The sequence below is a fragment of the Mustelus asterias genome, unplaced genomic scaffold (genome assembly GCF_964213995.1).
Source record: "Mustelus asterias unplaced genomic scaffold, sMusAst1.hap1.1 HAP1_SCAFFOLD_382, whole genome shotgun sequence".
NCBI lineage: Eukaryota > Metazoa > Chordata > Chondrichthyes > Carcharhiniformes > Triakidae > Mustelus > Mustelus asterias.
In genome coordinates this window covers 52,589-65,927 of record NW_027590338.1, presented here as the reverse complement: position 1 = coordinate 65,927, position 13,339 = coordinate 52,589, and the positions used below count along the sequence as shown (strand labels likewise).

The 13,339-nt window shown below is 47.0% G+C and overlaps 2 protein-coding genes across 4 annotated transcripts in view; one reads left to right on the top strand and one right to left on the bottom strand.

The window, feature by feature from the left end:
• The window catches only part of LOC144486531 (uncharacterized), a 38,567-nt gene extending 26,968 nt beyond the window's left edge, over positions 1 to 11,599 (top strand). Inside the window, exon 3 of the mRNA XM_078204580.1 lies at positions 10,618 to 11,599. Coding sequence (XP_078060706.1) covers positions 10,618 to 11,556 — 939 coding nt within the window. The 3' untranslated portion in view covers positions 11,557 to 11,599. The remainder of the gene's footprint in view (positions 1 to 10,617) is intronic.
• On the bottom strand, positions 3,513 to 9,902 carry LOC144486522 (uncharacterized). 3 transcript variants are annotated; one of them, XM_078204567.1, is made up of 2 exons: positions 9,738 to 9,902; positions 3,513 to 5,107 (listed from the first exon to the last, which is right to left on the bottom strand). In XM_078204567.1, exon 2 carries the CDS (start codon positions 4,853 to 4,855, stop codon positions 3,719 to 3,721), a length of 1,137 nt encoding a protein of 378 aa, XP_078060693.1. In that variant the 5' UTR covers positions 4,856 to 5,107; positions 9,738 to 9,902; the 3' UTR covers positions 3,513 to 3,718. The 3 variants fall into 3 exon arrangements, with proteins under 3 accessions (XP_078060693.1, XP_078060692.1, XP_078060694.1); XM_078204566.1 differs by having other exon boundaries at positions 3,526 to 5,107; positions 9,837 to 9,902; XM_078204568.1 differs by lacking the exon at positions 9,738 to 9,902 and adding an exon at positions 9,621 to 9,698 and having other exon boundaries at positions 3,526 to 5,107.
• Positions 11,600 to 13,339: the final 1,740 nt, after the last annotated feature.

The window sequence follows — 13,339 nt, the reverse complement described above, 5'->3', positions numbered from 1 at the left end:
GAGATCCCTCGCCCCCTACGTACCGTCAATCACCTCTGACTTATTTCCGAGCCGGAAAAACAGCCCTTCTCCGTCGCCATTACCCACACTGCGCATGCTCCAGTCAAAGCGGGCCCCGCCCTCATTCGCTCCTATTGGTTGGAGGACCAGCCTCCCCGCTCGGACCTCCAACCCCGCCCCTCCTTTTCCCATTGGTCCGCGCTGCAGTCAATCAGCCGGGCATTGTGACAGTAACTTGCTGCTTGTCCAATGATCACAGTGACAGAGTCTCAGTGTAACAATGAGACACACAGGCTCCAATACAATCAGAGTGGGGATGGAGCACAGAGACAACACAGCAAAGCACTGACTTACTCTGAGTGTAACAATGACACACACAGGCTCCAATACAATCAGAGTGGGGATGGAGCACAGAGACAACACAGCAAAGCACTGACTTCAAAACAGAAAATGCTGCAAAACCTCAGCAGGTCTGACAAGCAACTGTGGAGAGAGATTCCATGATGTGGAGATGCTGGCGTTCGACTGGGGTAAGCCCAGTAAGAAGTCTCACAACACCAGGTTAAAGTCCAACAGGTTTATTTGGTAGCACAAGCCATAAGCTTTCGGAGCGCTGCCCCTTCATCAGGTGAGTGGGAGTTCTGTTCACAAACAGGGCATATAAAGATACAAACCCAATTTACAAAATAATGGTTGGAATGCAAGTCTTTACAGGTAATCAAGTCTTAAAGGTACAGACAACGTGAGTGGAGGGAGCATTAAGCACAGGTCAAAGAGATGTGTATTGTCTCCAGCCAGGACAGTAAGTGAGATTTTGCAAGTCCAGGCAAGTTGTGGGGGTTACAGATAGTGTGACATGAACCCAAGATCCCGGTTGAGGCCGTCCTCATGTGTGCGGAACTTGGCTATCAGTCTCTGTTCAGCGACTCTGCGTTGTTGTGTGTCGTGAAGGCCGCCTTGGAGAACGCTTACCCGAAGATCAGAGGCCGAATGCCTGTGACCGTTGAAGTGTTCCCCAACAGGAAGAGAACACTCTTGCCTGGTGATTGTCGAGCGCTGTTCATTCATCCGTGGTCGTCTCGTCTGCATAGTCTCCCCAATGTACCGTGCCTCAGGACATCCTTTCCTGCAACGTATCAGGCAGACAACGTTGGCTGAGTTGCAAGTGTATGTACCGTGTACCTGGTAGATGGTGTTCTCACGTGAGATGATGGCATCCGTGTTGATGATCCGGCATGTCTTGCAGAGGTTGCTGTGGCAGGGTTGTGTGGTGTCGTGGTCACTGTTCTCCTGAAGGGTGGGGAGTTTGTGAGACTTACAGAGAGATTCTAGCCAACATTTCGAGTCTGGATGACCCTTCGTCATGGATTGGCTTGATTTACTTACTCTGGATGTAACAAACAGTGTTTATTCCAAATATAAGTCAGGCTGCAGTGTGTTAGTGAACACAGTATTGGATCCAATGTAATGATAGGACAGACGGTATAGAATCCCTACAGTGCCGAAGGAGGTCACTGAGCCTATACCGACAACGATCTCACCCCCAGCCCTATCCCTGTAACCCATGTAGTTATCCTGCTTATCCCCGACACTAAGGGCCAATTTAGCATGGCCAATCTATCTAATCTGCACAGTTTTGGAGTGTGAGAGGAAACAAGAGCACCCGGAGGAAACCCACACAGACACAGGGAGAATGTGCAGACTCCACACAGTCAGCTGAGGCATGAATTGAACCCGGGTTCCTGGCACTGTGAGGCAGCAATGCTAACCACTGTGCTGCCAGGCTGCCTGTGTTTTGAGAAATCTCATTAAAATCTGGAACTCAGATGGGGATATGGGTTGGTGTTTGGTGGCAGTCAGATTTACAGAATTTCAGAATGGATTCCTGTAATAGCAGCAATCCAATTGCTATATGTTGGTAAGACTGAGGGAAGTATTTAAAGTGGAGACCATCGGTGTGTTCAAGGGTAAGGATGGAATTTATGAACTGAGAAAATATTGAGAGCAAAGAAATCAATCTCGAAAATTGTAGTCACTTCACGTTGTTCCAGGAGAAGTGGCGTCTGGTTGTGGAGATGTCAGGTTTTACACAGCACATGGTCATTCTGAATGGAGAATCTCTGAGTTGTACAATTCACATCATTCAGGAGCCAGATTGTCTGCTCAGAAAGAGGAAGGTTTCTGTGACACCAATGAAAAGCAACAGACACACTCACACACAGAGTCTCACACCCTGCAAATTATCTCCTGTCACTTTATTGTTTTTAGTCGTTTTGAAATAAATCCTGAATGAACTATAAAATCATTCATAAGTACTTGTTGAGATTCCCCTGAAAGACATCTGTACTGTTCATTTCACTCCCTGTAGTTGTGATTTCCATATTCTCGCCACTCTTTGTGTAGAGAAATTTATCCTGGATTTCCTATTGGATTTCTTAGTGACTGTTTCATATTGATTGTCTCCAGTTTCCCAGTAACTTCATTGCAGTGTTAATCTAAGCCTACTTGTGACTAATAAATAAACTTTACTTTTTGCTTTTCCCCTCAAGAGGAAACACTATTTCTGTATCGAAGCATTTTATAAATTTGAGGACCTCTGCTCAGGTTATCCCTCAGCCTTCATTTCTCAAGAAAGAAGAACTAGCCTGTCAATCCTTTCCTGATAAAAAAACACACATTTTGAAATTCATTTCTGGGATGTGGGCATTGCTGGCTTGGCCAGCATTTATGGCTAATCCCTGATTGCCCTTGAGAAGGTGGTGGTGAGCTGCCTTCTACATTAAAATCTCATCATTAAAATCTTCTCTGTGCCCTCTCCAGTGCCTGGATATTTTTTAATAATACGGTGACTAGAATGGTGTGCAGTGGTCAGTAAGATTCTTGATCAGAGAGTCACAGATTTTCCAAAAGTGGTTTGAGTTTATCCATGGTTTTAAATTAGATTCTTAGGAAGCAACAATTTAAAAATGATGTATAATAAACAAGGGAAAAAAAACAAGACCCATGGCAGGTGAGTAACCGAGGCCCCAGCACTGATCCTGCGTTACCCAAATAGTCACTGCCTGCCAGTTGGAAAAAGACCCGTTTAATCCTACTCTTTGTTTCTTGTCTGCCAATCAGTTTTCTACCCATCTCAGTACAACAGCCCCAATCCCATGTGCTTTACTTTTTGTGAAGAAGTTGCCGAGTTGGCGGATGATGGGAATCAGGTTCACATTATCTATCTCAGGGCATAATCATCAACAACTTGTGTTTACACAGAGTGTTGTGGGGCTGGAGGAGGTTACTGAGATACTGAGGAACTTTTTTAAGTTCATTTTTACGGAATGTAGGCGTCACTGGCTGGGCCAGCATTTCTTTCCCATCCCTAACTGCCCTCCATTTCAGAGGGCATTTGAGAGTCAACCACATTGCTGGTCTGGAGTCACATGTAGGCCTGACCAAGTAAGGACGGCAGGTTTCCTTTTCCAAAGGACGTTACTGAATCAAATGGGTTTTTACGACAATTGATTAAAGGTTGAGGTTTGTCATTAGACTTTTAATTGAAGATTTTAATTGAATACAAATTTCACCATCGACTGTGGTGGGATTCGAACCTGGGTCCCCAGAGCCTTACCCTGAGTCCAGTGATAATTCCACTGTGCCGCTGCCTCCCCTATTCATCCAATTGTTATTGTTTATCTCAGGGTGCGGAAACAACAGAATCCAACGTTGCCGGTCACACATGAAGTCGTCTATGTTTCAGCAGGCTGTAATACTGATTAAATCCCTTCCCACACATGGAGCAGTTGAAAGGTTTTGCCCCAGTGTGAACTCGCTGGTGTCTCTGCAGGCGGGATGGATCAGTGAATCCCTTCCCACACAGGGAGCAGGTGAACGGTTCTATCGCAGTGTGAGCTCGCTGGTGTTTCAGCATATAGGATGAATCAGTGAATCCCTTCCCACACACAGAGCAGGTGAACGGCTTCTCCCCGGTGTGAATGCGTTGGTGTCTCAGCAGGCCAGACGACTGAGCGAATCCCTTTCCACACACAGAGCACAGGAACGGCCTCTCCCCAGTGTGAATGCGTTTGTGTTTCAGCAGCTCATCACTTCTTTTAAAGGTCTTATTGCATTCTGAGCATTGAAAAGGTCTCTTATCAGAGTGAATGTGTTGGTGTTGATTGCAGGAGGAAATCTGAGCAAATCTTTTGCCACAAATGGAGCAGGAGAACGGCCTCTCCCCTGTGTGAATGCGGCGGTGTCTCCGGAGGCTGGATGACTCCGTGAAAGCCTTCCCACACACGGAGCAGATGAATGCCCTTTCCCCCGTGTGAATAGGCTGGTGACTCAGCAGATGCTGCAAACAAGTAAATGCTTTCCCGCACACAGGGCAAACATATGGCCTCTCCCCAGTGTGAGTGCCCTGGTGTCTCAGCAGACTAATCCTTCTTTTGAAGGTCTTCTCACATTTAAAGCATTTAAAATGTCTCTTCTGAAAATGAATCTGTTGGTGAACGGTGCAGTGGGAGGACTGAGTGAATCTCTTCCCACACTGGGAGCAGCTGAATGGCCTGTCCTTGGTGTGAACTTGTTGGTGCTCAGTGAGATGCACTGAGTTGCTAAACGACTCCCCACAGTGAGAGCAGCTGAACGGTCTCTCGTGTGTGTGAAGGAGCTGGTGCTCTGCAAGGTGGGAGGACTGGCTGAACCTCTTCCCGCAGTGGGAGCAGCTGAACGGTCTCTCGTCAGTGTGAAGAAGCTGGTGTTGGGCCTGTTCCTCAGAGGTTTCAATGCTTTCCCCAGAGTCAGAGCTTTGAAGAGGCTTCTGAATAATGTGATCGAGTTGGTGAGCCAGCAGGTTGGACGAACACATGAATTTCTTCCCACACACGGAGCAGGTGAATGAACTCTCACTATTGCGAGCTCACTGTCGTGTCAGCATGTTTTCCAGCTGTATCAATCCCTCCCCACAGGAGGAGCAAGGAAACAGATTCTCACCAGTTTCCAACTGAGATGGTCAATTAAATCCCTTCAGATGCACAAATCTTCAAATCCCAATGAATTGATTGACTCTGTCTGACGTGAGATTTGTTTGTCCAGACTGCAAATCCTCCTCTTCTATTTCCTGTAAAATAAGTTTACAAAGAATTACGTGGCTGGCACGGTGGCACAGTGGTTAGTACTCCTGCCTCACAGCGCCAGGGACCTGGGTTCGATTCCGGCCGTGGTTACCTGTCTGTGTGGAGTTTACACAGTAAGGAGTCTAACAACACCAGGTTAAAGTCCAACAGGTTTATTTGGTAGCAAACGCCACTAGCTTTCGGAGCGCTGCTGTGTGGAGTTTGCACATTCTCTACTTGTCTGCGTGGGTTTCCTCCAGGTGCCCCAGTTTTCTCCCAGAGTCCAAAGATATTCAGGTTAGGTGGATTTCATGCTAAATTATCCATTTTTCCCCCAGGATGTGTAGGTTAGGGAGATTAGTGGGGTAAATAAGTTGGGTTATGTTGTTGTGGCCTTGGTGGGATGCTCTGTCAGAGAGTTGACTTGATGGGCCAAATAGCCTCCTTCCGAACTGTGGAATTCTATGAATATATCTATCCTGGACTGACAGTGATGACTTTTGTAAACTCCCTTTACAGGATAATGGAAAGGAGGATTTACAGCAAGAAAACACAAACCAAACATCACGTTGAGATCTGACAGTCACTCGGATCATTAGGAGCTGATTGTTATTGTCTTTGAACAGGGAAGGAGAATTGTTTGTTCTGTCTGTGACAATACACAAACAGGCCATTCGGTTTATCGAGTCTGGACTGGAGTTTATCCTCCACATGAGTCTCCTCTCATTCTGATCACCACATCTCAGCTTTTCAGTTGATTTTTCCAATCCCTTTTCTCTCATAGGCTCATATATTTTCCTTTTGAAAGCATCTAAAGTATTTGTGTCAACCACTTCCAGTCGCAGTGAGTTCCATATTCTAACAACTGTCTGAAGAAAGAAACATCTCCTATTTTCCTGTTTGATTTATTTGTTGTCTGTTCATGGTTCCCAGTAATGGAAAAACCAACAAGTGGAAACATTCCATTCACATCTACCTACTTGTCCCATTCAGAAAGCCCGTATCAGAAGAGACAACATTTTCTCTTGGTTTGAGTTTGTTGTGTGTAAATCCTCCCTTTCTAACCACCTGTAACAAAAAATATCCAAAATCCATCACGATAGAAAATCCAGGTACAAGTAATTCAGAAAGCTATTATTTGTTATGAGGGGAATGGAGTAAAAGCAGTGAAGTTATGTTTCAGTTGCACATGGTGAGTCTGTATCTGGAGCAATGTGTACATTATCGATTTCCTTATTTAAGGAAAAATATAAATGCATTAGAAGTTCATAGAAGGTTTAGTCGACTAACACCTGGAATAGGTGGATAGTCTGATGAGGAGCAGTGAGACAGTCTCTGCTTGAGTTTAAAAGAGTAAGAGGCAACTTAATTTAAACCTTTCAGATCCTGAAAGGTCTTGGATGTGGAGAGGAGTCATAGAGGTTTATAGCATAGAAACAGGCCCTTCAGCCCAACTTGTCCATGCTGCCCCTTTTTTAACCCCGAAACTAGTCCCAATTGCCCGCATTTGGCCCATATCCCTCTATACCCATCATACCCGTGTAACTATCTAAATGCTTTTCAAAAGACAAAATTGTACCCGCCTCTACTACTACCTCTGGCAGTTTGCTCAAGACACTCTCCACCCTCTGTATGAAAATATTGCCCCTCTGGACCCTTTGTATCTCTCCCTTCTCACCTGAAATCTATGCCCTCTAGTTTTAGACTCCCCTACCTTTGCAAAAAGATATTGACTATCTAGGTGATCTATGGCCCTCATTATTTTATAGACCGCTATAAGATCACCCCTATGCCTCCTGCGCTCCAGAAAAAAAATTCCCAGTCTATCCAGTCTCTCCTTATAACCATCAAATCCCAGTAGCATCCTCGTAAATCTTTTCTGCACTCTTTCTCGTTTAATAACAACCTTTCTATAATAGGGTGACCAGAACTGCACACAGTATTCCAAGTGTGGCCTTACACAAGTCTTGTACAACTTCAACAAGACATCCCAACTCCTGTATTTAATGTTCTGACCAATGAAACCAAGCATGCCGAATGCCTTCTTCACCACTCTACCTATGAACCTGTACCCCTAGATCTCTTTGTTCTGTAACTCTCCCCAATGCCCTACCATTAACTGAGTAAGTCCTGTCCTGGTTCAATCTACCAAAATGCATCACCTCGCATTTATCAAAATTAAACTCCATCTGCCATTCACCAGCCCACTGGCCCAATTGATCAAGATCCCGATGCAATCCTAGGTAACCTTCTTCACTGTCCACTATGCCACCAATCCTGGTGTCATCTGCAAACTTACTAACCATACTGCAAACTTACTAACCATGCCTACTAAATTCTCATCCACATCATGAATATAAATGACAAATAACAGTGGACGCAACACTGATCCCTGAGGCACACGGCTGGTCACAGGCCTCCAGTTTGAAAAACAACCATCTACAACCACCCTCTGTCTTCTGTCATCAAGCCAGTTTTGAACCTATTTGGCTACCTCATCCTGGATCCCGTGAGATTACCCTTATGCAACAACTTACCATTTGATACCTTGTCAAAGGCCTTGCTAAAGTCCATGTAAAGAACATTAACTGCACTGCCCTCATCTAACTTCTTGGTTACCCATTCAAAAAACTCAATCAAATTTGTGAGACATGATTTTCCACTCCAAAGCCATGCTGACTGTTTCTAATCAGTCCTTGCCTCTCTGCATGCCTGTAGATCCTGTCTCTCAAAATACCTTCCAACAACTTGTTGGAAGTGTTGTTTACTCTTATGGGAGAATCTCGGGGTCACTGTTTAAACAAGTGTTGCGCATAGAGACAGAGATTAGATATTTTTCTCACAGTGGGTCGTGAATCTTTGGATCTCCATTCCTCAAAAGTAGATATATATCTCTTGGGGCAAAAGGGATATTATGGGGGGATGGGTGGGACAAGGGTATTGAATTTGAGGATCAGCCATGACCATAATGAATGGCAGGGAACGTTCAAAGGGCTGAATGGCCTCCTTCCGCTTCTATTTTCTATGCATGTTTCTATGTAAACATGAGGAGCCTGGGGCTGAAGTGTAACCAAGAGGCCATACGACATAGGAGCAGAATTAGGCGACTCGGCCCATCGAGGCTGCTTCACCATTCAGTCATGGGCTGATATTTTTCTCATCCCCATTCTCCTACCTTTTCCCCATAACCCCTGATCCACTTATTAATCAAGAACCTATCTATCTCTGTCTTAAAGACACTCAAAGACCTGGCCTCCACAGCCTTCTGTGGCAAAGAGTTCCACAGATTCACCACTCTCTGGTGGGCCAGTGGACTGACGAATGGCAGATGGAATTTAATTTCGACAAATGCGAAGTGATGCATTTTGGTAGATTGAACCAGGACAGGACTTACTCAGTTAATGGTAGGGCGTTGGGGAGAGTTACAGAACTAAGAGATCTAGGGGTACATGTTCATAGCTCCTTGAAAGTGGAGTCACAGGTGGACAGAGTGGTGAAGAAGGCATTCAGCATGCTTGGTTTCATCGGTCAGAACATTGAATACAGGAGTTGGGACATCTTGTTGAAGTTGTACAAGACATTGGTAAGGCCACACTTGGAATACTGTGTGCAATTCTGGTCACCCTATTATAGAAAGGATATTATTAAACTAGAAAGAGTGCAGAAAAGATTTAGTAGGATGCTACCGGGACTTGATGGATTGAGTATAAGGAGAGGCTGAATGGACTGGAACTTTTTTCTCTGGAGCGTAGGAGGCTGAGGGGTGATCTTATAGAAGTCTATAAAATAATGAGGGGCATAGACAAGGTAGATAGTCAATATCTTTTCCCAAAGGTAGGGGAGTCTAAAACTAGAGGGCATGGGTTTAAGGTGAGAGGGGAGAGATACAAAAGTGTCCAGAGGGGCAATTTGTTCACACAGAGGGTGGTGAGTGTCTGGAACAAGCTGTGGGTACAATTGTATCTTTTAAAAAGCATTTAGATAGTTACATGGGTGCGATGGGAATAGAGGGATGTGGGCCAAATGCAGGCGCTTGGGATTAGCTTCAGGGGTTTTAAAAAAAAGGGCAGCATGGACAAGTTGGGCCGAAGGGCCTGTTTCCATGCTGTAAACCTCGATGACTCTGGCTGAAGAAATTCTTCCTCATCTCTGTTTGAAAGGAACATCCCTTTAGTCTGAGGTTGTGCCCTCTGGTTCTAGTTTTATCTACTCGTGGAAACATCCTCTCCACGTCCACTCTGTCCAGGCCACGCCGTATCCTGTAAGTTTCAATAAATTCCTCCTCAACCTTCTAAACTCCAACAAGTACAAAAGCCGTGTAACCGCTTCAGGTAAGTATTCCGGGATGCAACCTCTCATACTGAATATGTACATGACCCATTAACTTCTCTCGGCTGCAAACGTGAGGTGCAGCCTGGGAGTGGGTGAAGCTGTTTGAAAATCTGATGCTCAAATTTAGTCATTTTTCCGAGCACTAGGACCCGGTGGGAGCAGAAACACAAAGACCCGCCCCCTCACGGTTGCGTCACCAAGACACCAGCGCATGCGCTCTGCTCCCTGCTCAATCAAGATGGCGGCTGTTAACCTGAGCTTCGTCTCGGGAAAAAGACCCGAAACTGCAAACACGGGACCTACGGGCTCATATTCGATGCTTGAGGCCTTTAACAGGTATTTAGAAACCGTCTACGTCCATCCGCCGGTTCGATTGCTCCCTCTATGTTTCTGCATCCTTACCGGCTGCTGATGAGACAGAGGAACTTCTCTCCAGTCGCTGTCACCCGCACTGCGCGTGCTGCAAACGCCTTTGCTTACTGCGCATGCGCACGTCTCCCATGCGTGGAACAGGAAACTTCCGATTGGTCCGGAGCTGCGCATGTTTCAGGTCCCGCCCCTCATTCACTCCGATTGGTTGGAGGACCAGCCGCTCCCGCTCGGTCCTCCAGTCCCGCCCCCTCTTCCGATTGGTTCGGAGCTGCCGTCAATCAGTCCCCGGGCATTGTGATGTGGAGCATGCGCAGTGTCATTGCTGTCCTTGGCGCTTGTTTGTCCCGGAGAAGCGGAGTCAGCGTTAGGCGGTGGCTGGGAGGATTTGGAAACACTTTGTGGATCCGCAAACCCTTCAGAATCATTGTCAGCTCCCTGGTTTGCAGCTGCGGGGCTTCTCCCTCCCTCCCTCCCGGGAACAGGCCCAGGTTAACGGCCCCATCCTGGCTCAGCCACTGGAGGATGGTTCACATCAGAGGATGGGGGAGGGGGACAATAAATAAGAGGTTACACTTTGGCAGATGGAATCCACGTGTACTGTGTATGAGGCTTGAACTGATCAACCAACCTGGAGAGAAACAAGGATACCAGCACCACAGAGAAACCGTGTAAATGTGGGGATTGTGGAAAGGGATTCAAGTATCCATCTCGGCTGGAAATTGATCGACGCAGTCACACTGGAGAGAAACCATTCACCTGCTCTGTATGTGGGAAGGGATTCACTCAGTCAACCACTCTGCTGAGACACCAGCGATTTCACACAGGGGAGAGACCGTTCCCCTGTTGTGTGTGTGGGAAGGGATTCACTCAGTCATCTGAGCTTCTGATACACTGGAGAGTTCATACTGGAGAGAAGCCATTCACCTGCTCTGTTTGTGGGAGGGGATTCACTCAGTTATCCCAGCTGCTGACACACCAGCGTGTTCACACTAGGGAGAGGCCATTCACCTGCTCTGTGTGTGAGAAGCAATTCACTAATTCATCAAACCTGCTTACACACCAGCGAGTTCACACTGGCGAGAGACCATACGTTTGTTCCACGTGTGAGAAAGGATTCACAACTTCATCCAACCTTTTGACACACCAGCGAATTCACACCCGGGAGAGGCCATTCACCTGTTCAGTGTGTGTGAGGGGATTCAGTCAGCGAGCCCACTTGCTGACACACCAGCAAGTTCACACCCAGGAGAGGCCATTCACCTGTTCAGTGTGTGAGAGGGGATTCAGTCAGCGAGCCCACCTGCTGACACACCAGCAAGTTCACACCCAGGAGAGGCCATTCACCTGTTCAGTGTGTGAGAGGGGATTCAGTCAGCGAGCCCACCTGCTGACACACCAGCAAGTTCACACCCAGGAGATGCCATTCACCTGTTCAGTGTGTGAGAGGGGATTCAGTCAGCGAGCCCACCTGCTGACACACCAGCAAGTTCACACCCAGGAGAGGCCATTCACCTGTTCAGTGTGTGAGAGGGGATTCAGTCAGCGAGCCCACCTGCTGACACACCAGCAAGTTCACACCCAGGAGAGGCCATTCACCTGTTCAGTGTGTGAGAGGGGATTCAGTCAGCGAGCCCACCTGCTGACACACCAGCAAGTTCACACCCAGGAGAGGCCATTCACCTGTTCAGTGTGTGGGAGGGGATTCAGTCAGCGAGCCCACCTGCTGACACACCAGCAAGTTCACAAGTGACTGAAGGGTTTGGATTCCACTGATGTTGCTGGCGTTCACTATACCCAGGACTGAACCGTGTTCATTCTGACAATTCAGGTTTGTCTCTCTGATGTCACCAACCATAGTTCTGGCTGGAGTTTAAGATTCTAGTTAGTTAGCTGATTGTGTTCCTGGGCCTGCAGCCTCCCTTTAAGAATATGTGTCTGTGATCATTCCCCTGAATTCAGAGAATTCCACCAGCAATCAGTTTGCCACAAATATTGAACTTTTACTTCAATCCTCAATTGATCTTTGATTCAAACTTGCCAATTTAGTGTCTGAGAGGTTCTACTGATGAACATCTCCAATTAGAAAGTGCTGATTAATCCTTGCTGACAATTCTTACTGACCTGCACATTACACACAGTGAGAGCTCCGTTATCCCCCAGAAAGAAGGGGAATGGGAATTGGTGGAGAATCAAGCGTTCCCAAATTTTACCCCTTCCGCCTGGTACTGAAATCCCCTCGGCCCGGGAATGAAGACAGGTCCAATTGAAATAACAAACTGGTGTATATCTTTCATGAAAAAGGGGCTACAAAATCATCAGACAGGAGAGATTGGTATCAATCTTATTGAGTAAACAAGTAAACTAAATCAAATTAACTGAGGGGAGGGGATTGGTGTCAGTGTGGGGTTTATATCAGACAGGAGGAGATTGGTGTCAGTGTGGGGGTTTTGTATCAGTCAGCAGGAGATTGGTGTCAGTGTGGGGTTTATATCAGACAGGAGAGGATTGGTGTCAGTGACTGTGGGGTTTTATATCATGATGTGGAGATGCCGGTGTTGGACTGGGGTAAACACAGTAAGAAGTTTAACAACACCAGGTTAAAGTCCAACAGGTTTATTTGGTAGCAAAAGCCACACAAGCTTGGACACACGCATCTCCATTAAGGACGGTCACCTCAGCACCTCACTGTACCGCAAGCCCACGGATAACCTCACAATGCTCCACTTCTCCAGCTTCCACCCTAAACACGTAAAAGAAGCCATCCCCTACGGACAAGCCCTCCGTATACACAGGATCTGCTCGGATGAGGAGGATCGCAACAGACACCTCCAAAAGCTGAAAGATGCCCTCATAAGAACAGGATATGGCGCTCGACTCATTGATCAACAGTTCCAACGCGCCACAGCGAAAAACCGCACCGACCTCAGAAGACAAACATGGGACACAGTGGACAGAGTACCCTTCGTCGTCCAGTACTTCCCCGGAGCGGAGAAGCTACGGCATCTCCTCCGGAGCCTTCAACATGTCATTGATGAAGACGAACATCTCGCCAAGGCCATCCCCACACCCCCACTTCTTGCCTTCAAACAAGTGCACAACCTCAAACAGACCATTGTCCGCAGCAAACTACCCAGCCTTCAGGAGAACAGTGACCATGACACCACACAACCCTGCCACAGCAACCTCTGCAAGACTTGCCGGATCATCGACACAGATGCCATCATCTCACGTGAGAACACCATCCACCAGGTACACGGTACATACTCTTGCAATTCGGCCAACGTTGTCTACCTGATACGCTGCAAGAAAGGATGTCCCGAGGCATGGTACATTGGGGAAACTATGCAGACCCTGCGACAACGGATGAATGAACACCGCTCGACAATCACCAGGCAAGACAGAGAATTCACACTGAGGAGAGGCCCTTCAGCTGCACTCACTGTGGGAAGAGGTTCAACAGCACATCCAGCCTCGCTACACACCAGCGGATTCACACTGGGGTGAAGCCGTTCACCTGCTCTGTGTGCGGTGAG